The sequence below is a fragment of the Scyliorhinus canicula genome, chromosome 23 (assembly GCF_902713615.1).
Source record: "Scyliorhinus canicula chromosome 23, sScyCan1.1, whole genome shotgun sequence".
Taxonomy (NCBI): domain Eukaryota; kingdom Metazoa; phylum Chordata; class Chondrichthyes; order Carcharhiniformes; family Scyliorhinidae; genus Scyliorhinus; species Scyliorhinus canicula.
The window spans coordinates 2,740,271-2,768,264 of record NC_052168.1 but is presented as its reverse complement, the minus strand read 5'-3'; the positions used below and the strand labels follow the sequence as shown (position 1 = coordinate 2,768,264).

The 27,994-nt window shown below is 47.6% G+C and overlaps 1 protein-coding gene across 3 annotated transcripts; it reads right to left on the bottom strand.

The window, feature by feature from the left end:
• Window positions 1-18: 18 nt before the first annotated feature.
• On the bottom strand, window positions 19-27,454 carry LOC119956269 (GTP-binding protein 1-like). Of its 3 annotated transcripts, none has more exons than XM_038783335.1 (13): window positions 26,729-27,454; window positions 23,152-23,263; window positions 22,483-22,663; window positions 20,627-20,975; window positions 18,568-18,691; window positions 16,795-16,909; window positions 15,662-15,806; window positions 13,491-13,673; window positions 10,574-10,709; window positions 9,061-9,239; window positions 7,409-7,588; window positions 7,123-7,173; window positions 19-2,229 (listed from the first exon to the last, which is right to left on the bottom strand). In XM_038783335.1, the coding sequence occupies exons 1-13, from the start codon at window positions 26,972-26,974 to the stop codon at window positions 2,140-2,142; spliced, it is 2,091 nt and encodes a 696-aa protein (XP_038639263.1). In that variant the 5' UTR covers window positions 26,975-27,454; the 3' UTR covers window positions 19-2,139. The 3 variants fall into 3 exon arrangements, with proteins under 3 accessions (XP_038639263.1, XP_038639265.1, XP_038639264.1); XM_038783337.1 differs by lacking the exon at window positions 26,729-27,454 and adding an exon at window positions 23,401-24,538; XM_038783336.1 differs by lacking the exon at window positions 7,123-7,173 and having other exon boundaries at window positions 26,729-27,453.
• Window positions 27,455-27,994: the final 540 nt, after the last annotated feature.

Below are 27,994 nucleotides of genomic sequence, written 5' to 3'. Positions count from 1 at the left end.
TATAGAGTCACAGCTCAGTGAAGTTGAACAATTTTATTAATGAACACAGCACAATTTCCCCCATTCCAAGAACAGAAAGGGAAGGTCTGGTACCCTCGGGTTCCGAGAGAGAGAGATTATCAACATGCCTCCGGCATTCCAAATTAACGTCAGGAAGTTGCAATCAGTCCCGGGAGTTGGTGATGCTGAGGTGGCGCCATGACTGTATTTTGCTCCATTGTCAAGCCTATCAATTAAAACGGATTCAAAACACTGCCCAACCTTTTGGTGCAAGACACGAATGATGCAGGGTGGTTGGGATTAACGGACCGTCAGAACTGCTGATCAGGTGAGTGAAGCTTTCAGAATATCGGAGCTGTTCAAACACCCACATTCTCCTTCCTCTCTTTCCATCACCACATGGAGCACAATCAAAGGGTGGGCTGAACGATCATATTCTGTGCTGTACATTCTTATATATTCCTTTATGTAAAATCAGTTTTTCCCTTTGAGACCTTGCTACATGTTTTGTAGAGTACATGACTGACATCTAGTGACAAAATGGAATATTCTAAACCTGGCAAGATTGAACAGCACAGGGACAGGTTTCCAATTTGAAGCAATGAGCATGCTCCCAGCTCGGGTCACTGCGCTTAAAACAGCCAATTGGATAATACAGCACGTGGAAACGTTGCTCTGGGCTGAAGGGATCACTTTGAAAATAGCGTCAGTATTCCAGGCAAGGCACTTTTCTTTGGACTGCGTACTTGTCATGTGCATCCATACACTCCAATCCGATCACACACAAACCCCTTGAAAAAGGAATACATAAACTATCTTTCCAGTGATCTCCACCTATGCCAATCAAATCGATCAATGGATTTCAGAGTAACTGCTGCCAAGGGAGGAACAAAGTTCCTTCCCGACCCTCCCTCGCACTCTTCCAACTAATTAGTACATGCGCCACAATCGTCTCAATATTTGCTTTGGCACAGCAAGCCAAGTTGCTCAAAAAGTCCCAAGTGTGAGACAGCCCAGAACTTGGATGTGAATTTCTCAAAGTCACAGATTTGCTGGGGTCAGAGGTGTGTTTCCACTTGGCTTTTCGTCCAGGTTTCTTCTCAAAACTACACTAGTTTAATATTCAATTAACCAGTCTCGTGTGGGGGGGGGGGGGGGGGGGGGGTGGAAACTCAGCCACATCAATTAACTTTGGGGAGGTGGATGGGGGCAAAAACAAGCTCACATTCAAAGCAATGTTGTCTCAGGTCCCAACAGCAGGCAAACAGCTATTAAAATTGGTGGATTTATACCACAGCTTCTCTCCCCCATGCTCCTGTCAAAAGCTCAAAATGACATGGGGACAAGCAGTTGAATGCTGTAGAGTAAAACCCTGGTATCAGTTTTTTAACAGGCGATCTCACCGATCGCATTTACTCACTTTGCTACACAATGTGTACTGAGGGGCAGGAAATTCAAATGAGGACAGAGATAGGTCTGAACACTTCCTGCAGCCACTTAACCAGCAGTAAGATCACAAATACCAAATTTGATTTGATTTTTAAGACTTGATAAAATAATATTCTTCCCCCCCACCCCTCCCTCTCCCAGCACCAGGTTGAATATGGCCTTAATACAGCATCATCAAGTAAAAGAATCCCTCAGATCACAAGAAAATAACCCACGACTCTTCAGCAAACTAGACAATAAAAAAAACCGATATGTTTATAAATTATTCAGTCATAGTCGAGTGATCTGGAAGAGATTAAACAGACAGAAGAGCAGGCCCAATCTGATTGAAAGACAAGGCGAGGGATAACTGGAGTGAAAGAGAGTGGCTGCGTTCCTCATACACTCTTCCAATTGGAGCAAGCTGCCGATTATGTTTTTTGTAATATTTTTATATCAAAAAGTTTTACAGACATGCTTAAAATTCAAAACAGGCCCGAAATGCATCAGTCACCATCTTCAAATGGTTTAAAATGTAAAATCCATTTCAAAAAAATGTTCTTTTAAAAAAAACCAATGTCCATGTCACTTCCTGATTGGCTCCAGACACTTCCATAATTCTTCAGGATATCAGAGAGGGGGAGAAGGGGAAGAGAGAACGGAGGGAGGGAGTTTTCTTGTCTTGTTGCTTACTGAAGTCATGCTCTGTGTCTAGTAGCCACTGGCTGGAGTCACAGCTGCTCCCTGTGATTTCACCTTGTGCCGTTGTCCTCCTCGTCTTCTCCCTCCGCCACCCTTGGGCTGGTAGGAAATCAGAGAGAGCATGTTAAAACATCTGGAATTCTTAATTATACCAACAGGTTGCTCGTGACACTGGTAGTGCGCACAGACTCCTGAATATCTCTCCCAACGCCCTCAGACACTATCCACAATCCAGCAGATCTGGGCCAGTGGGCAAGGCTAAACAGGTACACTATGGACACACTCCTGGGACACGGAGTTTCGGCCAACTCAACCAAAACCCAATAAAACTGCCCATAGGTAATGACAATAACCAAGTTTATTCACGTCTGATGGAAGGGCAGAGACCTGAAACATTAATCGCTTCTCTCTCTCCACAGGTGTCAGCCTTACCTGCCGGGATTTTGCTTCAGATTTGTAGTATTCAGGTTGGTTTTTAAATTCAGGTCTACTTTTTAAATTTCTCTTCTTAAAGGCACTGGCTCACTGGTGTAGTTCAGCTCCTAGCACAGCCACGATGGGCTGAATGGGTTTGATTCCCCACTGGCTGCACGTTCTCCCTGTGTCTGCGTGGGTTTCCTCCCCACAGTCCAAAGATGTGCAGGTTCGGTGGATTGGCCATGATAAATTGCCCTTTGTGTCCAAAAGGTTAGGTGGGGTTTTTGGGTTACGGGGATAGGGTGGAAATGAGAGCTTAAGTGGGTTGGTGCAGACTCGATGGGCCGAATGACCTCCCGCACTGTATGTTCTGTTGCTGCGGCTCACTGATCTCAGTAGAAACAGGAATAGACCATTCGGCCCATCGAGCCTGCTTCACCATTCGTGGCTACTTTGGTCTTCAAATCCCTTTTACTGCCCGCTCCCAATATTTCTTAATTGCCTGAAACTAACGTCCTGTCTATCCCACAGCATTCCATAGATTCAAAGATGGAACATCCATAACCCTGGGATACAGAATTCTAAAGATTCACAACCCGTTCAGTGAAATAATTTCTCCTCATCTCAGTCCTAAATGATAAGTCCCCTTAACCTGAGACTGTTCTCCCATGTTTTAGGTTCCCCGACCAGGAGAGACAATCTCTCAGCATCCACCTATCAAACCCCTTCAGAATCTTGTCAGTTCCAATGAGATTGCCTCTCGTTCTGGTGAACTCCAGAGAATATGAACTCAATTTACTCAGCTTCTAGTCACAGGACAGCCCCCTCCTCCCCGCTGCATCACCTCCAAGCGTATCAATTTTAAAACGTGGAGACCAAACTCGACACAGTATTCCAGATGCAGTCTCATCAAAACCCTGTATGATTGGAGCAAGACTCTTTTATTCCCGTTCTCCAATCCCTTTGCAATAAAGGTTTTCATGCCATTTGACTTGCTGATTGATCGCTGCACGTTAACTTTCAGCGTTCCATGAACCAGCACAACCATATGTCTTTGAACATCAACACTTACAGATTCCAAACCTTTTAAATCAAATATTCTGCTTCTCTATTCTTATGATCAAAGTGAATAATTTCACGCTTCCCCACATTATACTCCATCTGCCATCTTGTTACTCGCACAATGAATCTGTCTATATCTCTTTGCAGACTGTATCTTCCTCGCAGATTACCTTTCCAGCTAGCTTGGTGTCATGAAACTTGGACACATTGTTCTGTCTATTCTTTTTAAAATTTAGAGTACCCAATTCATTTTTTCCAATTAAGTGGCAAGTTAAGTGTGGCTAATCCACCTATCCTGCACATCTTTGGGTTGTAGGGGTGAAACCCACACAGACACGGGGAGAATGTGCAAATTCCACACGGACAGTGATCCAGAGCCGGGATCGAACCTGGAATCTCGAGCCGTGAGGCATCAGTGCTAACCCCACTGCGCCACCATGTTGCCCCTATTCTGTCTCTTCCTCCAAGCCGTTAATATAGATTGCAAATAGCGGAGGCCCCAACACTGATCCCTGCGGCAATCCACTATTTACTGCCTGCCAACTTGAAAATGCCCTGTTTATGCCCACTTCCTATCCATTAACCAATGCTCTATATAAATGCTAATATATTACACCCCCCCCAACCCAACAACTCAGCCTGTATCTTGCCGTGACCTGTTGTGCAGCACCTTATTGAATGCCTTTTGGAAATCCAGGTATACTACATCTACTGGTTACATCTACTGGTTTCATCAACCCTACCCGTTACATCCTCAAAAACTAAATTTGTCAAATAGAATTTCCCTTCAGCAAAACCATGTTGACTTGTTCTAATTATACTTTTCTTAAGTGTAGAGTTAAGACTTCATTTATATAGTTCCCAACATCTGATGTTAGATTATCTGGCCTGAAGTTCATGTTTTCTTGCCCTTCCTGATTGAAAAGCGATGTAACATTTGCCAACTTCTAATTTTAGTGAAGGCGATGACACAATGGTATCGTCAATGGACAGATAATCGAGAGACCCGGAATAATGCTCTGGGGACCTGGGTTCAAATCCCACCTTAGCAGATGCTGGAATGTGAATTCAATATATATGGAATTAAAAGTAATGATCACAAATTAATTGTTGCAATTTGGGCAGCACGGTTGCTTCACAGCGCCAGGGTCCCAGGTTCGATTCCTGGCTTGGGTCACTTGTCCGTGTGGAGTCTGCACATTCTCCCTGTGTCTGCGTGGGTTTCCACCGGGTGCTCCAGTTTCCTCCCACAAGTCCCGAAAGATATGCTGTTAAGTGGATTGGACATTCCGAATTCTCCCTCCCCCCACCCAAACAGGCGCCGGAATGTGGCGAATCGGGGCTTTTCACAGCATATTCATTGCAGTGTTAATATACTACTTGTGACAATAAAGATGATAAAAACCCATCTGGTTCACTATGTCTAGGGAAGGAAATCTGCCAGCCTTACTTGGCTTAGCCGACATGTGACTCCAGACCCACAGCCACGTGGTTGACTCTGAAATGGTCGAGCAAGCCACTCGGGATGGGCAATAAATGCTGACACAGCTAGTGACACCCACATCCCATGAATGAAACAAAACAAGGGAGGATTGCCAAATCCAAGGAATTTTGGTAAATCATAGGTATGACACCTCATAAAACCCTAAGGAGTAGGCCATCACATCCTGGAGTTTTGTTGGGTTTTGGTCCCTCAACTTTCTCCAATGCTTTATTTATTTTATTTTTTTTATCCAATTAAGGGGCAATTTAGCGTGGCCAATCCACATTCCCTGCTCATAGAATCGGAATTTACAGTGCAGCAGGAGACCATTCAGCCCATCAAGTCTGCACCGGCTCTTGGAAAGAGCACCCTACTTAAACCTAAACCTCCACCCCATCTCTGTAACCCAGTAACCCCACCTAACCTGCACATTTGTGGACTGCGGGAGGAAACCCACACAGACACGGGGAGAACGTGTAAACCCCGCACAGGCCGATAATCGAACCTGGATCCCTGGAGCTGTGAAGCACCTGTGCTAACCATTGTGCTACTGTGCCACCCGTCTTTGGGTTGTAGGGGTGAGACCCACGCAGACACAGGGAGAACGTGCAAACTTCACACGGACACCTGGGGCCGGGATCGAATCCGGGTCCTCGCTGCCGTGAAGCAGCAGTGTGCCGCCCACTCCAATACTTCAGTTTCCTCACTTTTTAAGCCCCTAGGTTACCATCTGTTTTGGGTGTGAAACTTGGGGTTTCTACTGTGAAGACAGATGCGAAATATTTGGCGAAGGCCTCCACCATTTCATCGTTCCGCATGATAAATTTTTTCTATTGTTTACTTTAGCTACTTTGAGGAAATTTCAGATATATTGTATTATATGTAGTTGGTGCAGTAAGGATTAAAAACCTGGGATAGTGAGACTGCTGAAGTCATGTTTTTAAAAATCCTGGTTTGAAAGAAATCTGGAATTTGTGGCTACAAGAGGTGGAGTTAAAGCATCATAAAAATGAACTCATCATTCATTCCAACCATGTATATTGATTATCTGGAGTTGGTTCCCCGGAGAGCAGATAATCAGAGACGTTGTGTTTAGCCTCAGTGTGATATAGCTAATGGGAAGAGCCAGTGGCTGAGGCGTTGAGTTTCAATTTGTGTTCAGTTAAAGATTTGCCCGTGAACTGTACAGGTGTTTTTTTGCCAAAGGCCTGGCAGGTTGAACAATAATCTGCAGGCTGTTCCCTGACCAGATTTCTCGCTCTCTCAGTATTTTAAAAGGAATTCAATTCAAGTGTACAGCAGGTAACCATGTGTTCGCTAACTGTATTTTAAAGTGGATTTTGACCAGAGATCGGTTTTGCTTGAGTGGAGATAAAAGAGGTAGGGAGTGTTTCATTTTATTGTTAAGCATGGTTTTATGATGGTGAAGTTAGTAATAAAGTTTGTTTCAATATACCATATCCCTATTTGTGCATGGGATCACTCCTGAAGCCTTCCAACTATCCTTTCCTCAGTCTTACGAATTAAACAAAATATTGGGATTTCTAACCAGTGTCTTAACTGTTAGGGTCTGGGATCCTAATGCTACTTTCTTCCTTTTTATGATTATGTTTTTATAGCTGATTAGTTCAGCAAGTTCGATTTTTCCTTCACAACAACCTCATGGTGGCCCTTTGCTGGTTTCTGAAACACACCTAATCCTCAGACCTGTTAGCGTTTTCACACCACATTGTAAACCTCTTCTTTTAAAAAAATACTATTCGTACCTTCCTGAACCAGCCATGGTTGAGACCTGCTGGATGAGCTGTTTCTCAATGGGATGTATTTTTCTGAACGTTGAATTGTTTTATCCCCATACTTTTTCACCCAATTAACCACAACCAGGTTCCCCTCTTATTCTACAGCCGTAGAATATTGGCCATGGGAAATGTGCTTGCACTGAGGCAAACCGTCTTGCTGGTTTTTCACCAATACAGTATTACCAAACTGCACCCCTAAATGAAACAGAACGAGTGAATCCATGCAGCTACCTTGTTCTCCTTATTAACATCTCGATTCTGTTTATCCTCCTCTGAAGGCATCTGCAAACCGTGCAGCATGAGAGAGCAAAAAGAGAGACAGAGACAACGTGAGCAGACAAGACAGCTGAAGGTCAAAACCTGCAACCTTCACCATCACGACCAGCACAGAGTGATGACATTTCGTCTGGGTTATGTCACAGACGAGTGTGCAGCAGCTTTCAATCTCACATCACTGTTGGTTGTACAGAGATTCCAAGGAGGCAATTTAATACAGCCACAAGACACCCCGACGTACCTGTGTTTGGCTCAATGTATGTAGAGCTGCCATCTGTCCCAACGAGGGACCCTCCTCCAGGGTCGAACCAGTTGCTGCCAACACCTCTTCCTTCTTCACTAAGGCCCCCTTCTTTGTCGACTGCATCTTTAGCTGGAGGGGCTTGGTGTTAGATGGCGATGTATTTGTGGTCTGGATTAACTGGTTTGAGACAAACCCAAGCAAGTGGTTACAATCGACTCAGTTTGGCCAATTAGAATGTTTCCTAAACCTGATCAAATGCTGCCTTCCCCATTCACCAGGGCCTGCACTGCTTTGCAAAATCCACAACCTGCTTAAGCAGCAACTCAGACTCCACCTCACACAGATAATCCATACACGCTGTAATATGTTACCCCATTTTCTCTGCTCACAGTCAGGTCACCATCACGATTCTAAAGGTGCAAGTTATTGAGATAACAAAATGCTGACAAATATTCCATGGCTGGAAAGGTTGAATTAAATGGCACAGCTGCCGTAGCATCACGTCGGAATGAAGTGTCAATCCCTGAACTCTGCTAGATCAGCCGATTTCAGCTTGGTAAGCAGGGAGACACACTGCAGGTAACCTCAGCATTCCTGGTTTGGGACAAGACAATGATGGTGGGTGGCACAATGGCGCTGCTGCCTCAGGGAGCAGAGAACCCGGGTTTGATCCCGGCCCCAGTCTGTGTGGAGTTTGCACATTCGCCCAGTGTCTGCGTGGGTCTCGCCCAAAGATGCCCAGGGTAGGTGGAATGGCCATGCTAAATTGCCCCTTAATTGAAAAAAAAAATGAATGAATTGCATACTTTAAATTTGAAAAAAGACAGCGAAGGCATCCTCTCACTGCCCATTAGCGAAACCAATGAGAATGGTACCCATCAGGATGGGATCCGGCTCATCTTGATGCTGGGTTTCATAGGGTTGAATTACGAGGCCAGTTGTATAGATGTTGCTTGTATTCCCTGGCGGTTAGAAGATCGAGTCGCAATCCAATAGCAATGTTTAAATGCTAAAAACTTTCTAAAGGGAAATCTCAAACAAGGAGATGCCATAGAATTTTGCAGAAGAGTCGAAACGTTAACTCTGTTTCTCTCTCCACAGCTGCTGCCAGACCTGATGAGGTTATCCAGCCTTTTCTGTTTTTATTTCATAAAGTTAGATCCAGCCTGCCCAGGAGTGAAAGAGGCAATGGAAATCTGAAACACTCTCCCTCGTGGGTCAATAGATAGGAGATTGACTGATTTTGTTGGTTATGGGTATCTCGGGATGCTGGTGAAGGGCCGAGATACAGATCAGCCATGGCTTAATTAATTGGCAGAACCAGCTCGAGGAGCTGAATGGCCTCTTGTGCCGATGAGCGAGACACTTGTTGGTCTTGTGGGGCCAGTGCAGTCAGGGGAGGAAGGAGGCCAAACAGATTCCATCAAAGAACCAAACGTCCCAGGAACAGGACTGCAAATCAAAGGTTCATAAAGACCCGTTCTCAGCATACGGAGCTCTGTACAAGTGTATTAATGGGAGTTTTATTCCAGTCCATGTCTGGCCCAGCAGGCTCTCTGTATTTTTCAGAGGTGATGGGAAGTCCTTCCCATCATCCTGGCCCAGATGCTGGTCACGATCCAATGGCGGCCCAGGCCCAACACTGTTACCTTGGTTATCGTCCCCACCGCTTTGGTCCTGCCCTCTCTGAAGACAAGGCGCTGATCCGCATGTAGGTACTCGGGGGTTTTGATGAAGCGGAAATGGACAGTGGCCTTGTCCCCTGTCCTCAGGCAGTCCTTGCTCATGGACAGAATGGTGGCTGTCTGACGGATGCTGCCACAGTGCACTGTGGGATAGGAGGAGGAGTTAAATGAGCAATTGGTCAGAATGTTCGCAACAAAACTGCCGACTGATTCACCCAGCGGGGAGGGACAGAATCTACAAAGACTTGCATTTCTGTAGAACCATTCACAATCTCAGGACGTTGCAGCCAATTAAGTACTTTTTGAAGATGTCGTGGAAACACTTCATTAAATTTGCAAACAGCAAGATCCCACAAACTACCAGATAAAAAATTAAATAATATGGGCAACAAATAAATATTGCACAGAATACTGGATAACCCTCCCTGCCGTAAGATCCGTCACATCCACCCCAAAGAGCAGATGGAGCGGCGTCACAGTTCAATGACTTATCAAGACACCTGTACCTTCAGCAGTGCAGGATCCCTCAGTGCTGCTCTGGGACGTGTCAGCCAGCTCAAACCCCCGAGTGTGGGGTTTGACCCAACCCCACGCATCAAGTCAAGCTGGCACTGGATACTCTACTCCCTCCCGCTTGGAACTCACATAAGAACTAGGTTCAGGAGTCGGCCGTCTGGCCCCTCGAGCCTGCTCCACCATTCAATGAGATCATGGCTGATCTTTTGTGGACTCAGTTCCACTTTCCCACCCAAACACCATAACCCTTTATTCTTCAAAAAGCTATCTTTCTATCTTGAAAACATTTAACGAAGGAGCCTCAACTGCTTCACTGGGCAGGGAATTCCATAGATTCACAACTGTTTGGGTGAAGAAGTTACTCCTAAGCTCAGTCTTAAATCCAGCCCAATATGCTACCGTGGACAGCAAGGTAGCATAGTGGTTAGCACAGTTGCTTCACAGCTCCAGGGTCACAGTGTGCAGAATCTGCACGTTCTCCCCGTGTGCGCGTGGGTTTCCTCCGGGTGCTCCAGTTTCCTCCCACAGTCCAAAGATGTGCGGGTTAGGTGGATTGGCCATGCTAAATTGCCCCTCAGTGTCCAAAAAGGTTAAGTGGGGGCTACTGGGTTACAGGGATATGGTAGATATGTGGGCTTGAGTAAGGTGCTCTTTGTAAGAAGCCGGTGAAGACTCGATGGGCCAAATGGCCTCCTTCTACGCTGTAAATTCTATGATATGACTCTAAATCTATTTCCCCTTATTTTGAGGCTATGCCCCCTAGTTCTGCTTTCACCCACCAGCGGAAACAACCTGCCCGCATCTATCCTATCTATTCCCTTCATAATTTATATGTTTCTAGAAGATCCCCCCCCCGCATCCTTCTAAATTCCAACCTCAACAGGAGTCTGGAATACAAAAGATTCACTAATGAAAGGTGTTCCTCACTGCCGCAGAGGGGTTCCACCTCCAGTTTGCTTACCCATAGCCTGGTAACGAGGACTGATCGTGGTCGGATGGTGCAGCACCAGGATTTCTCCCTCGAACTCCCAGGACGCCTGAGGATTGAGTTTCGGAGATACCATCACCATTCCCTTTCTGATGGAGGAACGTTTAATCTGGGGGTGGGGAAAGAAGAAGTTGGACTCTGAGCAGGGCAGTTTTTGTTAAAGGACACACAGCTGCTGTTGTTTCAGTATTCACAAAATGCAAACAATCTGCACGAGTTAGACACTCAGGAAAAGATTAGAATCCATCAGGATGTTCACGCTGCAAAACAGGAGGAAATTTCCAGTCTCTGCGTCCAATTTCCCTTCAAATTGTCTCCTCCTCATTAGCTATGCAAATTAAACATCCTGTGATCTAATAACTATAAACACTTTCCCGTGTGTTAATCCTCAATTTGCACCCCCAATATATTTCAGATCTGCCCCTCTCGTGTCGATGACTTTCATTCCACCTTAGTTTTCTCTTTGGCAAAGTTTCGCTTCTAGACGTTATGTGGAAGCATCGCCTGGGAATTGTAAAAGGAATAGTAGCTGTAATCCTTGGAGCCCAGCAAGGAGTTGGGATTGATCCTGGGTCTCAGTATCACAGCGGTCATACAATTATCCACTGGTTTACAAGGAAGATGCCAGAACTGAGGGGCTATAATCACCAAGAAAAGATAAACAGGCTGCGGACCTTAGGAGAGTTGATGTTGAATTTAGTGTCTTTAAAATTATGCACAGTTTGATGGTGTAAACACACAGGTGTTTCCGTTTGCAGGGCAGTCCAAAATGATGATTAATAATAATATGACGAGTAAGCAGGCACGGTAGCACAGTGGTTAGCACTGCCGCCTCACAGTGCCAGGGACCCGGGTTCAATTCCAGCCTCGGCTGACTGTGTGGAGTCCGCACGTTCTCCCCGTGTCAGCGTGGGTTTCCTCCGGGTGCTCCGGTTTCCTCCCACAGTCCAAAGATGTGCGGGTTAGGTGGATTGGCCTTGATAAATTGCCCTTAGTGTCCAAAAAGGTTAAGTGGGGTTACATGGGTTATGGGGATAGGGTGGAGGTGTGGGCTTGAGTAGGTGCTCTTTGTAAGGGCCGGTGCAGACTTGATGGGCCTCATGGCCTCATTCTGCACTGTAAATTCTATGAAACGCCTGAGTGGGTTTGCTCTGGTTTCCTCCCACAGTCCAAAGATGTGCAGGTTTGGTGGATCGGCCATGATAAATTACCCCTTCGTGTCCAAAGGGTAGGTGGGGTTGTGGGAATAGGTTGTTGAAGCGGGCCCAGCTAGGGGGCTCTTTCGGAGTCTCCACACAGAGTCCAGTGGCTTCCTGCTGCACTGCAGCGATTCTATTAAAATCCAATATAGAATTTGGGAGCAAACACTTGACTAAAGAGTGGGCGATAATGTGAAGCTCGATAGCATCGGCACTTGTTGAAGTGAGGCACACCGCACTTTCCACCTTCGTCCCTCTGAACCTGCTCGCTATTCAATAAGATCTAGGCTTATCTCCACTTTTCTATCTGTCTCCTGTGCTGCATTCCCCGCTCCCCCCCCCCCCCCCCCAACAATACGGTATTTATTCCCTTGATTATCAAAACTGCAACTCTATCTTTAATAAATTCAATGACCCAGCCACCACTACTTTCTGGTGAAGCAAATTCTATGCACTAACTAACCATCCGAAGAAAGTTTCTATTCATCTCCGTCTTAAAGGGTAGCCCTCTTCTTTTTGTAACTGTGTCCAGTGGTTCTAATCTCCGGGATAGGAGGCAACACCTTCCAGGGACCCACCCACCGTATCAAGTTCCCTCAGGACCTTGTGTTTCAGTAAGATCACAGCTACATGGATGTATAAAGGGGAACCTAGATAACCACAAAAGGAGAAAAGTTCAGGCATGTTGAACTAGGAAGCAAGGGGCCCATGTTGACAGTAGTATGAGTGGCACGACAGCACATTGGCTAGCACTGTGGCTTCACAGCTCCAGGGTCCCAGGTTCGATTCCCCACTGGGTCACTGCCTGTGCGGAGTCTGCACGTTCTCCCCGTGTCTGCGTGGGTTTTCTTTTTTTTTTAAATAATTTTTATTAAGATTTTTACAAAATATAAACATCACAACAATATTAACAAAACAACCGCGGTAAAAACCCAACACCCACCCAACTTCAAAAGAAAAAACAAAAGAACACCCAAACAACAAAAGGGAAGGAGATAACACCCGCCACATCCCACAAACCTATGTACACAGTTCTCCCTCCCACCGAACCGAACAAAACCCCCCCCCCAGCTGCTGCTGCCTGCCTATTTCCCTACCGTTCCGCCAGGAAGTCCAAGAAAGGCTGCCACCGCCTAAAGAACCCTTGTACTGATCCCCTCAGGGCAAATTTCACCTTCTCCAATTTAATGAACCCCGCCATATCATTGATCCAGGCCTCCACGCTTGGGGGGCCTCGCATCCTTCCATTGGAGCAAGATCCTCTGCCGGGCTACTAGGGACGCAAAGGCCAGAACACCGGCCTCTTGTCTGCGTGGGTTTTCCTCCCACAGTCCAAAGATGTGCAAGTTAGATGGATTGCTAAATTGCCCCTAGTGTCGGAAAAGGTTAGGAGGGGTTACGGTGATAGATTGGAAGTGTGGGCTTAACTGGGGTGGTGGGTGGGCCGGTGTAGACTCAATGGGCCAAATGGCCTCCTTCTGCTATGTTCTATGTTCTACAGACCACTTCTGAATGGCCTATTTCAGTGTTGGGAAATCTCAGTCTCTGTAATCGAAGGTCAATGGTGCCGCTTCCACACGGGCTAGGAGCTGTTTACAAGTGGAGAGAATCGGCATTGGATCTGTACATGCACGCAAGCGGAGAATAAGCGAACACACGTAGATCAGCGGAGGTGTGGAGTCGAGTTTTACCTTCTTCAGTGCAAAGGATGCGGTTTGGCCACCTCGAACCTCCCGGACTGGCATTCGTTTCCTGTGGATTGACTTCACTGCAATGGGCATGAAGTTCCCCAGTGGATCGGGTCCCAGCAGCAATATGTCATTTAATCGGATCAGACCTCTTAGCGTCGTTCCAGACACCACTGTTCCAACGCCCTAGAAAATAAAATCAAATGGGAGGGGGATGGGGGGGTTTACAATGGAACGCTGAGCACCAGGCAAGCCTGGACGATGAAACTCCATATTGCTAACAAAGACGCGCCAGATTTCTGTCCATTCTCAGCGGAAATTCTTTGTCTCTGATCCACCCTGTCGATGGATGAAAGCCTGTTTTGGGTGCAAAACGAATTGGGTTGAATTTTTCTGAAGCATCTCCCCTCTGTAGGTTCAGAACACAATGAATTGCCTTTGAGGCCTAAGAGCTGCGGTAATGTAGGGAAGCACCATAATTGTGCACCATAATTTGTGCTCGGCAAGTTACAACAAAAAAAAAGTTTTAAATGACCAGTTTTGTTGTGCTGGTTAATGTGTCAGCCGGGAATAACACTAAATTGTGCCAAGGTATCTTGTTCACTTGAACAGGGCCCCGGTTGAACAATATAATCCGGACGACGAGAACTGCTCCAGTCCCTTAGTGCTGCATTGGAGTGCCAGCTGGAGCGAGCATTGGCTGACACCAAGTCAATTAATTCTAACTTCAGCACCGAACATGGTGGCCCCACCCCACCCACCTCAATCCACACATCTCGTTCTTCCACACAACCTAGGCTAAAGTCAGTGGGGAGACAATGGGGGCACTGGCAATGTATCTGGACTAGGAGTCCGGAGGCCCAGGAAATTCTCACGGCAGCTGGTGGATTTCAACTCAATTTAATTCGAAACAATTTGGAATTGAAAGCTACTCCCTAATGGTGGGAATGACAATGGTCATCGATCACAAAAACCCAGCTGGTCCCCTAATGTCCTTTAGGGAAGGAAATCTGCCGTCCTTACCAAGTCTGGCCTACACGTGACTCCAGACCCACAGCAATGTGGCTGATTCTGAACTGTCCTCAAGGGCAATTAGGAATGGGTGACAACTGTTGGTCTTGCCAGCGATGCCCACATCCCAAAGAACCAAAAACAAACTTTAGCACTGGGACCATCCCACTGAACAGAAGGTAGCTGGCCTCAGTCAACAGGTCCCAATTCAATCTTTGGCTTTGTGGGTCAGGTTTGCTCGGGTAAATTTGCAGGAGTTTAAAATCAGTAACAAATCCAATATGGAGTTCAGGAGAAACAGGCAGAATGTTCCCATTCACTTCAATGGATCAGGACAAAGAAAAAACACAATGGATCAGTTAAGCCCCCAGGAACCCTTTCAGAAATCATTCACAACCTATTGGCCTCGGATTCTCTTTCCAAAAGACCATATGACATAGGAGCAGAATTAGGCCACTCATCCCATCAAGTCTGCTCCGCCATTCAATCATGGCTGATATCTTTCTCATCCCATTCTCCTGCCTTCCCCCCCCATAACCCCTGATCCCCTTATTGATCAAAAACCTATCTATCTGTCTTAAAGACACTCAGTGAAATGGCCTCCAGTCTTCTGCGGCAAAGAGTTCCACAGATTCACCACCCCCTGGCTGAAGAAATTCCTCCTCATCCCTGTTTTAAAGGATCGTCCCTTTAGTCTGAGATGGTGGCCTCTGCTTCTAGTTTTTCCTACAAGTGGAAACATTCTCTCCACGTCCACTCTATCCAGGCCTCGTAGTATCCTGTAAGTTTCAATAAGAACCCCCCTCATCCTTCTAAACTCTTCCATGATCGATCACTCAAAATGTTCATCTCACTTGTGAATAATGGCCATTCAAAGTGATGCCTTATGGGTTCCCATACCCTCAGTCATCTAATCCCCAAGCTCTCCACCTCCTGGTCCGCCTTCAAAAGGCTCCTTAAATACGCCCCTGTATTTGTTGCCCGTCTTAATATTTCTGTCTTCGACTCGGCATTAGTTTTGGTTTGATCGTGTTACTACATTACAGACACTGAATCAATGGACTGATGTATCAGGGTGATGGAATTCTCATCTGCACGCTTAATACACAGGATTAATACAGAGGCCGTTTTGTAATAAGCAGGCCCCACATGCAGGTTCTCACCGGAACGGAGTAAGTGTCGTCAATCTGAAACTCTGCTGGCTCGTCCTCCTTGAAACTTGTCCGTGGCGACAACAGGTTCAAAAACATCTTCAGCAGTTCCAGATTCTCCCCAGTCACATTGGAGATCTGGAAAATTGGGCACATCCTGAGAGAAAGGAAAAGGGAGCACTCTGTTACGGGGCAAGAACACAAAACCGGTATCGGATAAAAGAAGAATTGGCATAGGGCACACATGGCATGTCAAGGACAAACACCAGGGACACTGGACAGGAAGGCAGCGTCCAGACAACAGGGTGAAACACTCTGGTGAACCCGCACTGGTCAACGTCCCACAGCAACAAACTGCCTAGAAGAAGCATGTCCCAGAGGGCAGCACGATGGCACAGTGGTTAGCATTGCTGTCTCAGTGCCAGGGACCCGGGTTCAATTCCGGCATCGAGTGACTGACTGTGTGGAGTTTGCACGTTTTCCTAGTGTCTGTGTGGGTTTCCTCTGGGTGCTCCGGTTTCCTCCCACAGTCACAAAGATGTGGTTAGGTGGACTGGTCATGCTAAATTGCCTCTGGAGTCCAAAGGTTGGGTGGGGTCAGAGAGATAGGGTAGGGGAGTGGGCCTAGTAGTGCTATTTCAAAGGGTCGGGGCGGACTCGATGAGCCGAATGTCCTCCTGCGATGTCCGGATTCTATGATTCAACATCAAACGCTCCACAGTTAGCTGGGCATGGATTAGATAGCCAGGATCACAAGGCTACGGTGTCTTATCAGCCATCACTGTTGTGGACAGTTTCCCTTTCGATTATGCTGTGCCACTTTGGGTAACATCCACCTGACCGACAGAGCAAGCACGAGGCAGAGTGCCCAATTACAGCTGCTAATTGCATCATCATCAAAGCAGCAGTAGGGTTGCTGTAACTAACCACCAGTTAGGGAAAGGGATAGACCAAAACCCTACATCCAGTGACCTCACCCTACCAGAAGCACACATGCTGGGCCACTGCATTGGCAGTGAAGCCTAACCCAGCCAAGCAGCCTGCTGAGGCTCACTGCGGGATGTACGTTGGCTAGACTCTGCTTTCTGAAAGCAGGGAAAACATTCAAAAGCTCTGTCCCAGTCAGAGGACCATGAAGCTGTTACCTTTCCGAGCTAAAGTTGGACGCTGTAACAATCACATCATCCTTGTTCTGGACCAGGACTGGGATCTTTCTGCAGCCTGGAGACTTCAGCAGCCTCTGCAGCAACTTCAGTGTTTCTGATTAATAAAGATACAGAACCAAACCTGTCAATTCACCAAGTCACAGAGTGCAGGACCACCCCCCCACCCGCGAGGGTGCTGCTGTCCGAATCGCCTCAGTCTACCTCCCAACTATAGAAACCGTTTCTAAAGTTTTCTCTTCCCCCAAGCTTTTACCCTTGCCCTCCCAAGCTGGCTGACACCCACCTCCAGATATTCCTCGTGTTAAACAAAGGAGCTAGTTGTCTTTACATTTTTCCAATTAAGGGGCAATTTAGTGTGGCCAATCCCCCTACCCTGCACATCTTTGGGTTGTGGGGGTAAGACCCACGCAGTCACGGGGAGAATGTGCAAACTCTACACGGACAGTGACCCGGAGCCGGGATCAAACCCGGGTCCGCAGCTCCGTGAGGCAGCAGTGCTAACCACTGCGCCACTCTAAAAGGAGCGAGTTAATGAGAACTTTCATTAAAAACGCTTTTACAAATCCTTACTTAAACATTTTTGTCAGTAATTAATCAGACAGATTACGATCGGGAGGGGGACTTTGCTTTAACAGTTGGCGGGGCAGCACGGTGGCACAGTGGTTAGCACTGCTGCCTCACGGCGCCGAGGTCCCAGGCTCAAATCCCGGCTCTGGGTCACTGTCCGTGTGGAGTTTGCACATTCTCCCCGTGTTTGCGTGGGTTTCGTCCCCACAACCCAAAGATGTGCAGGGTAGGTGGATTGGCCACGCTAAATTGCCCCTTAATTGGAAAAAATTATTCGGGTACTCTAAATTTATTTCTTCAAAAACACAGTTGGTGGAGCATAAAAAGTTAGATGCACTTCCCGGGGGGGCGGGGGGGGGGGGGGGGTTTGTAAAGAAAAATCAAAAAATCAGGTTGACCAGAACTGCAAACTGGAGCCAATCGGGAGAGGTTGAATAATGGAGAATTATTCAAGTTATGAATATGTCGGTCAGGTTGGATAACGGAGAAACCCAAAATAAGGGGCTCTAAAATACAAGATAAAGACGGACACTAATTAGTCCAAGAGGGAAATGTGGAGAATTGTCTTTACACAGGGACAGTGATTAGCATATGGAACTTGCTACCACAGGGAGTAGTCAAATGTGTTCATAAGGAAACTAGAAGAGTACATGAGAGAAAATGTAATATAAAGACATGCTGAAATGCTGAGATAGGGCAGATGGAATGAGTGGAGTATAAAGCCAGCACGGACTAGTCAGGCTGAATGGCCTGTGGCTGTACATTCTGTGTAGCCAACTGGGAAACATCAATAAATGGGTAACAGGCACCACCATTTGTCCTGAGATTGCAATGCTCACATTTGCAGTTTGTACATGTTTTTCCTTCTCTGCCTGGTGATAAAAGGAAAAAGTGAGTGTGCTTCACTCCTGTGGTTAGTGAACAGTCGTGAATGTGTTTTCTTTTGTAAATATCCACAACTGTGCAGTATGTTTATTTATACTCTGTGCAAGTCATTTTCTGCTAAAATCAGTGATAATGGCCAGAACAGAGAGATTGGGGGCGAGTCAAAGATGAAGCAGCTCCTCTCCTTTGTTAATGTTCACTGGCTGTACACACAAAACAGAAGCCTCACCTGTCACAGGTGGCTGGAAAGAGGACCTTCAAGTGTCAATTCAAATGGCAATTTCGTGTTTCCCCTCTTACCCTGTAAGATGTTGGCTGGACACATGTCTATCTTTGTCACCACTACAAACACAGGAACGTTGAGGGCCAGAGCAAGTCCCAGATGTTCTTTGGTCATCCCCACGATTCCGGCATTGCTACCAACCTTTGGGGGAAAAAACATGTATCCAGTCAGAGTGAAAGAAAAGGCAGCTGACCAACAGCAGATCTGAAATACTAAAGCCCCCCCCCCCCCCTTTTGTACAAATCCTCATCAAAACGCCAGCGAGGGCTAGACAGGCCGAGTGGCCTGTACATTCTGCGTATCAATAAATGAAAGCAGAGAGATTGGGGCCTCACCTGGGGCGAGTCAATGATGAAGCAGCTCCTCTATTTTGTGCTGCATTACAACAAAGTACCTCAGTTGGCAGTGACAGGCTTTGGGACAGCTGCAGCTCATGAAAGGTTCTACAGAAATGCAAGTTTGTCTTTCACACCCCCCCCACCCCTCCCCAAAATCTCTGCTTGACCATCAGAGCTCCCGTGGCTGACTCCCATCACCTCTATGGCAGCAGCTTGAGCCCCGGGTGTTTCAGGCTGTCTGTCGGCACTCAATCGTTTTCTTTTAAATTGATTTACTGGATGTGGGTATCACTGGCTAGACAGGCATTTAGTGCCCACCCCTAGCTGCCCATCAAGGTGAGCTGCAGCCCCTGTTCTGTAAAGCTGCTGGTGTTGGTTTGCAGGCTTTGTCTAACCTAATGAAGATGAACTGATCTAACTTTGCTAATGCTTCCTTTCCAAAGCCCCCAGTCCCCTCCTCCAGGCTCTCAGCCCACCGAAGCACATGATGTTTTCTGGAGGTGATCAGGTTAGTTAGCCAGCATCAAACAACTGCAGGTTTTAAACACTGTGCTTAACAAAGCTTTCATATATCTGATTAGAGGGCTAGAGAATACCATTTGTACCCGTTTCTGAATCCTGACACTATCGGGCTCCACCTATTCAAACACTTGTCATCGGCACAAGCTCTGGTTGACAATCCACCATCTGCACTCATGGCGGGATCAAGAGGCACTGACTGCGGCGTAGATCCACAGCGTGTATCTTGAGCACAGCTTTACACAGAGTTAAACCCAGTGTCAGGAGCAGATGGGTGGCCTGTAACTGGCTTTTTGCACCCTGGTCTACTGTGTGAAGGTGAAAAATCAGCAAAAGCACTCATTGGGACAGCCAGACATTCCTGTTTGAGCAACACGCTCCTCAATACCCCCACACCTCAGCACCAGGCCTCAAACCTGGGGTTGGGGGGTGGTGGCAGACAATATTCATGGAGCCAAACTTCAGTAGTGTGTCAGCCAGTGTTCAAAGGTGGGTGGGAAAGTGAGGGGGAGGGGAAGAAACAAAACTAACAAAAGAATGGAATCCATAACAACTGAAGCTCCTTTGGGCATTTAGTGTCAGTATGGTTAAGACGGTAACTTACTTGCCTTGATGTCAGTAAATTGTTGGCTCAAATCCCGCTCCAGAGACTCAAGCACATAATCTAGAAGGATACTCCTAATGAATTGACCATAGAATTCCTACAGCGCAGAAGGCCATTCAGCCCACCGTCTACACCCACCCTCTGAAAGAGTACCCTACCTTGGCACCCATCCCCGTAATCCCACCCAATCTGCACATTTTTGGACATTAAGCAGCAATTTAGCAATGGTCAATCCACCTAACCTGCAGAACTCCGGTGCAGGCTCCGCACAGTCACCCGAGGCCAGAATTGAAACTGTGAGGCCGCAATGCTAACCACTCTAGCACCGTGCCACCCCCAACATCGTCAGGCAATAACAGAGGGCTGCACCATCACAGCTGCTGCCTTCCAGAACTCGCACTAAGCCGCGGCAGCCTGCCTCTTGGAAGTGGACGTAATAGATTTCACGGCACTATTTTCAAACGCAGGGGCATCGCCTCACTGGAGCTGGGAGGCATTCGCGGAAGAGAGGGTTCAGAATGAACATGACCCCAGAAAGAAAAAGTGGTTCATTGGCTGTAAAATCCTTGGGATTCACAAGAGGTGCCTTATAAAAGCAAATCTTTTCATTCTTACCATCAACATGCAGAAGTCCGGTAGATGCCCAGTCATCCCAAACACTGTGGTCTTCAGGTATTTCTCATGCCCTGCCAGGTCAATGAAGGTGATGACTTTAGTGGATTTCTCACAGATTTTGGTCCAGTCCAACCCACCGCCATGGCTGTCTGGTTTGTTCACAACATCCCCCGTGCTGTCAAAGCCGAGAATGTCATTGCCAACACTGCTTGTCCGCCCAGATTCAACCTCGTGCTTGTGGCGAAACAGTTTCTGCCGTGCAAATCCTCGCCCGTTGTCAAGCTCGCCATGCGTCAGGACGCCCAACAAGGTGCTCTTCCCAGCATCCACGTTCCCGACCACGGCTACCCTGCAAGGAGAGAGGCGGGGGGGGTGAACTCCAGTGATTGCAAACTGCAAGACCAACTGAAAAGAGGTGTTCGACAGGGACCATTCATTGTCTATAAGCTGATGTAATCACCTGCAACCTCCCAGTTCTGCCAGTAAAGGGAACTTGCATAGAGTCGATTCATTTCAGTTTACAACACATTTCTGGAAATTTCGTGGACTCCAGTTCCAGTTCCCATTTGGCCTCAAGTTAGCGGTTTCCCCCCCCAGGCACGAACCAGGTGTGTTAGTGTTCACCTCTGTGTCAATGGGCTATGTTATAGAATAACAGGTATTTACAGCATGGAAAAGGCCCTTCGGCCCAGCTGGTCCACGCCGCCCAGTTTCTATCACTAAGCTAGTCCCACTTGCCCGCATTCTGCCCATAATCCCTCGATACCCACCCTGCCCATGTAACTGTCTGCTTTTTAAAGGACAAAATTATACCCACCTCTGCCTCTGGCAGCCCGTTCCAGATGCTCACCACCCTCTGTGCGAAAAACTTTCCCCCTGGTCTCTTTCGCATCTCTCCTCTCTCACCTTAAACCTATGCCCTCTAGTTCTAGACTCCTATACCTTTGGGAAAAGATGTTGACTATCTACCTTATCGATGCTCCTCATTATTTTATAGACCTCTGTAAGATCACCCCTAAGCCTCCTACACTCCAGGGAAAAAAAGTCCCAGCCTTTCCTTATAACTCAGACCATCAAGTCCTGGTAGCATCCTCGTAGCAGGTGGAAGCGACAAAAATAAAAAGAGACACTAGATTCTGAATGCTAGCCTGTTGTTATATTCCCGATGGCCAGTTGGTGAAGGAAGAAACCAACCAGTATTCACTTGAGAATAGATTTATTGTGCTCCAGTTTCCTCCCACAGTCCAAAGATGTGCAGGTTAGGTGGATTGGACATGATAAATTGGCCCTAAGTGTCCAAAGGCTATATGGGGTTACAGGTAGAGGGCAGGGATGGGATCTGTGTAGGATGGTCTTTCAAATGGTCGGTGCAGGCTTGATGGGCCAAATAGCCTCCTTCTGCACTGTAGGAGTTCTATGATTACAGGTATATATCTCCTGATTCCACTCTACGTTTCCATCAGCAAGTCTCTCCTTATGTGCTCAAGTCATCATTTATGCAAAGTTCTCCGTCTCTCCACTTAACCTCAATGGATACAATTGACACCTGTAACCATATTGTAGGCTGCGACTGTTAAGCTGGACAGGGCTCTGTAATTGAACAGCCTAATAACACTCATGCTCTAGGCTCATGCACAAAGGTTGGGCAATCGGGCAAGATACGAGAAAGTAACTGACCCGCAAGAAAGTCAACGCCTTCAGGAAAGGAGGAGAAACAGAAACCCTCACTTTCCCCACCTCCTAAACAACAAAAAGAAGCATTAGATGATTCTCATTCCTGCAGAGGTGCCACCTGACCGGATGAATATTCCCAATTTTACTTTTTGACCCCCCCCCCCCCCCCCCCAGTTCCTTACCTGACCTCCAAAAAGTCATTCTCCCCAACTCGCTTCCGAACTAAGTAGTCAGCCACTTTTCCACCTGCCTCCTGCCGCTCTCGGAGAAGAATCAGATCAGAGTAAATCTGCTCGGCCAGACTCTTGACAGTTGCTACAGATGCCTCAATGTCATCATCATTCAGACCGTATTTCTTGCCGTCTGGAATGAGTGAGCACACCTATTAAAATGGAGCGGGCTACAGTGGTCTTATTACGCAGTTAATTTCCCTTTGAAATTGCAAACTGTAATAGGAAACAAAAAGGACTTGATAATAATGTTTATCATGATAAACTTACAAATGCCAGGTGGAGACAACTAAAAGTTAGCAGGGAGGGAAGGGGCGACAGTATACAGGCATTAAAATTGATGGTGTGAGGCACGGCACAGCGGTTAGCACTGCTGCCTCATGGCACTGAGGACCCGGGTACGATCCCGGTTCCGAGTCACTGTCCGCGTGGAGTTTGCACATTCTCCCCGTGTCTGTGTGGGTCTCACCCCCACAACCCAAAGATGTGCAGGGTAGGTGGATTGGCCAGGCTAAATTGCCCCTTAAATTGGAGAAAAAAATTGGGCATTCCAAATTTATTTATTTTCTAAATTGATGGTCCGAATAATACTACATTTATCTAGAAATAGGCAAACTTTACCTGATCCTTGCCCGATTACGTAGATGGTCTCCCCACAACCCTCGTCCATACGCTCTCGCAACTGCTTTAGCAGGCAGTCATACTGCTCCGAGCTCGGACTCACCAACACAAACTAAAGCACAAAATAAACAAGATCAGTGGGGATTTCAGGACTGCCTGAAGACGCTCAAAGTCGGTCTAATATCAGTCAAAACAAAGCAGACCTGCCAATGGTCAGACTTGGAAACACAATGGTAAAGGTTTGACCACCTGTTTTGCTGTCGGGTTTTATGAAGCCGGGACAAGAAGCCAACGACAAGGTAGCGGAGGAACATTTTTCTTTAAGTGACTTGGAATTTCCGATGAATTTAGGTGAAGGCAATTACATGCACTCACACTGACAAAAGATGAAATCAGCAGACACTGAAACGAAGAGATAAAAATGAAAAGCTTTGGGACACCCAAGGAAGCCGACGGTTTGGGTGTCTTCACCAGTCCAGGGTTAAACAGAACACCTGTCATTTTCTTTTTTTCAAAAAAGTGATTACTGCACACAAACTAGGATTCAACTGCTTCAACTTTAATCAGGGCGAGGAGATGAGGTTTGTTTGCACACATCCCAATCATTGCACATCAAACAATACATTGTGTATCGCACAATAGGATGACGTGAAAGGCACAATACACAAATAAAAGATCTACCCTCTCCACCACTGCTGTGTACGTTATTAATTTCATTCTTGCCTCTCATGTTAGCTCTGCCTTCTACTCGCATTTGTTAATACAACTGAACTCAGGATTATTTGCTTTTGTTGGGAGTCCTCTCCCTTCCAGAATATTTCATTGTCATTATACATCGGTTGGATTAATTCCACTATTTGGAGGTCACACGTGCCATGTCTCCTGTTAAAGTTGTGGTACAGTTGCTACATTCAGTGTACAATTGTAAAATTCACTCTCATCTTTCAGGAGACTAGCTGATCCATCGCACTCAGCCCACTATTAAATACATTTCACCTCAGCTACAAACATTTTTTAAAATTATGAATGCAGCCCTCTGTTATGTTGGACGACAGATCTGTGTGTTTGCAAGTTCAGCATCGTCAATTTTTATTGGTCCTTGATACGACCGAACACAATTCTTTAATTTACAGGCAGCCGGGGATGTTTCTGCATTTGACGGCACAATCTGATGTCAGGGTTTCTGCGCACGGCCCAGGATCATCATCATTACGTGTGTACTACACCTCATGGCTGGGCCAACCCCTGCAACAAGGGTGGTCATTCACTGGTGGAATCTTACTGTGCACGAATGGACCATAAGACGTAGAAGTGGAATGAGGCCATTCGGCCCATCAGGTCTGCTCCGCCATTCAATCATGGCTGATATGTTTCTTATCCCCATTCTCCTGCCTTCTCCCCATAACTTCCAATCCCCTTATTGATCAAAACCCTATCTCTGTCTTGAAGACATTCAGTGAATTTGCCTCCTCTGCGGCAAAGAGTTCCATAGATTCACCACCCTCTGGCTGAAGAAATTCCTCCCCATCGCTGCTTTAAAGGATCGTCCCTTCAGTCTGAGGCTGTGCCTACAGGTTCTAGTTTTTCGTACGAGTGGAAACATCCTCTCCATGTCCACTCTATCCTGTAAGTTTCAATAAGATCCCTCCCTCATCCTTCTAAACTCCACAGAGTACAGATACAGAGTTCAACCTCTCCTCGTATGACAAGCTCTTCCTTCCAGGGATCGTTCTTCTGAACCCCCTCTGGACCCTTTCAAAGGGCAGCACATCCATCCTTAGATACGAGGCCCAAACTGCTCACAATATTCTAGATGGAGTCTAACCAGAGTCTTCCACAGCCTCAGAAGTACATCCCTGGTCTAGTATTCTCACCCTCTTGACATGAATGCTAACATTGCATTTGCCTTCCTAGCTGCCAACTGAACCTGCACGTTAACCTTAAGAGAATCTTAAACTAGGACTCCCAAGTCCCTGTGTGCTTCTGATTTCCGAAGCCTTTTCCCCATTTAGAAAATAGTCTATGCCTCCATTCTTCCTACCAAAGCCTCACACTTTTCCACATTGTATTCCATCTGCCACTCCTTTGCCCACTCTCCTAGCCTGTCCAAGTTCGTCTGCCTCCTCCTCAATACTACCTGTCCCTCTGCATATCTCTATCAGCATTGGATCATGGAAATCTGCATCCAGCCACCAGTGGCCAAAATCCTCTGGTGCCGTTATCCAATTAAAAAACCCAAAAAGCAGAACACCAGGTTTGCTAGAAATGTGAAAGAAAACATTTCAAACGCTCTTTCCGTCGCCACGGTTGTTGCTGGACCTGTTGAGTATTTCCTATTTTGATTTCAAACAGCTATCAAATGGCAGGTTCCAAAGCTGCAAGTCCCACTATTCCTGTGAAAGGTTTTTTGATTTCACTCCTGAATTGTAGGATACTTTCAGGGGTTTGTTTTTTCAAATAAACAATAGCGATATTTCATTGGCTGCAAATTATTTCGGGATATCCCACAATAATTAACGGTGCTACAGAAATACAATTCATTTGTTTTACCCCAGCAAATGTTTCAGATGTTCCCACATTTTGCATTCCCCAACCTGAGAAAATAGTTCCCCTGCTCGATTACATACTTTTAAAATCTCAATCTGCCCCAACCATAGAAATTCTTTGGAATATAAACCATGTTTATGCAACCTTTAGTGATAGCACTTGTGATGGCTCAGAGGTTGGATGGAGGGATTTGAAATTGCATCTCTGATATCCACGTTGATCTTCATAAGACTTAGGAGCAGAATTCGGCCATTCTGGCCATCGATTCTCCTGCCTTCTCCCCAGAACCCTGATCCCTTTATTAATCAAGAATCTATCTATCTATCTATCTCGGTCTTAAAGACAGTCAGTAATTTGTTTTCCTAACTGCTTACTGAACCTGTTTGTTAACAGTAAGGTAACCTTGAACAAGGACTCCCAAGTTCCTTTGTGCTTCTGATTTCCGAAGCCTTTTCCCATATAGGAAATAGTCTATGCCCCCATTCATATCCCATCTGCCACTTCATTGCCCACTCTCCTAGTCTGTCCAAATCCTTCTGCAGTCCCCCCGCTGTCTACCTGTCCCTCCCATCCCCATCCTTATACACCCCAAACCTCCCTCCCTATTTACCCCTCCCATTTCAACTTCCAGGTCCCCTACCCTCTGTGCCCATGCCCTGTGGCAACATCCTTCCCCTCAGCGCTGCTGCCCACCTACACGCCCCACAGACCAAATCATTCCCCCCCACCTCCCCCCTGACCCCCAACCCTCCCCAACCCTCCCCCCCAACTCCCAACACCCTCCCCCTGACCCCCAACCCCCTGATCCCCAACCCTCCCCCCTGATCCCCAACTCCCCCCCTCGACCCCCAACACAACCACCTCCCCCTCCCGACCCCCAACCACCTCCCCCCCCCTCGACCCCCAACCACCTCCCCCCCCCCCTCGACCCCCAACCACCTCCCCCCCCTCGACCCTCAAACATAATAATCCCCCCCCCCAAACTCCATCCCCCTGTACCAATATCCTTACCAACCCCCCCGCCCGGTACCTTTGACGCCAGGTCGGGCTCCAGTTCGCCGTTCACATTCCCGCCGACCTCCTCGTCCAGCTCCGGGGCGAAGATACTGGGCAAGTCCCCGGCTCCGGGCCCAGTGGACATCGGGCTCCCCGAGCGCGGCGAATCCCCGCTGGAGGCCGAGCCCCGCCTGGAGGCGCCTTTCACCATCGCGGCTCCGGACCCCGCTCCGGCTCCGGACCCCGCTCCCGGCCCGGCCGCCAGCACCGGCGCCGACATGATCCGGGGCCTTTCAGCGGGCGGGGGGGGGGGGGCGGGGCCTGCGGGCCCGGCCCCTTTAACGGGTTTTTAAAGGGAAATGTCAATATGCCGGCCAAAAACAAATCCCGGCCCACGACGCAGCTGGCGGTTTCTAGGCTCCCCGGCGCCGGTAACCCAGGTCCCGGTTTCTAGGCTCCCCAGGCGGCTGTTTCAAGGCTCCCCGACGCCCACAACAGGCGGCGGTTGAAAGTCTGCCCCTCAGCCGGCGGTTTCAGGTCTCCCCGTCCCCTCAATTCGGTTGTTTCGAGGCTTCCCCCCCGCCTCTGTTTGCAAACACTGGCTCGAGCTCCAGGGCCTAAAAAATTTTTTTTTCCTCTTCAAACCACTTCGGGCGCCCCCCTCCCGGTTGATGAGTGGGATCCGCCGCACCGGGCCGCCCGCTTCCAGCTCGGCGGCGCTAATTTCTCCCGGACAAACTTGCCGCACAAAGGGGCGGGGTCGGGGGACCGGTAGGCGGGGTCGGGGGGGCCGGAGGGGCGGGGTCGGGGGGCCGGAGGGGCGGGGTCTGGGGGACGGCCAATAGCGGTCCCGGTAAGCGCCGATTGACGTACCGTCCAAGCCAATCAGAGGCGGCCCTAGCGGAAGGGGTGTGACTTCCCCTGCCCACGTGTCTCCTTTTGATGGACGCGTCCGTTATCCAATAAGAGAGCGTGTCGTCAGCATGTCAATCACACCGTCTACCCAATCAGGGCTCCGACCCCCGGGTGCCAGCCCTCCTGATGCAACTTTGCTGCAAGAAGAGGGAACCCCATTGGGATGGAGGGACTCTGCCAATCCTCACCTTCCTCATTGACTCATTATGCACCTGCAAAGCAACTGGAGGGTGGGGAGTCCTGTTCCTTCTGATGAAACAATTTGAAATCTATCACAAACAACAACTTCATTCAGATAGCTTTTCTTGGCTGGCCCAGCAATTTGTTGCCCATTGCAGCACGGTAGCATAGTGGTTAGCACAATTGCTTCACAGCTCCAGGGTCC

Bases quoted from the DNA above. Each gene is read 5' to 3' on its own strand.
- LOC119956269 (XM_038783335.1), bottom strand. From the start codon at position 26,974: ATGTCGGCGCCGGTGCTGGCGGCCGGGCCGGGAGCGGGGTCCGGAGCC. The intron at 16,910-18,567 runs GTAAGAGGGGAA...TTTATTAATCAG, and splicing joins TCCAGCCAACATCTTACAGG to AAACACTGAAGTTGCTGCAG. The intron at 2,230-7,122 runs GTAGCTGCATGG...ATTTCCTACCAG, and splicing joins ATGTTAATAAGGAGAACAAG to CCCAAGGGTGGCGGAGGGAG.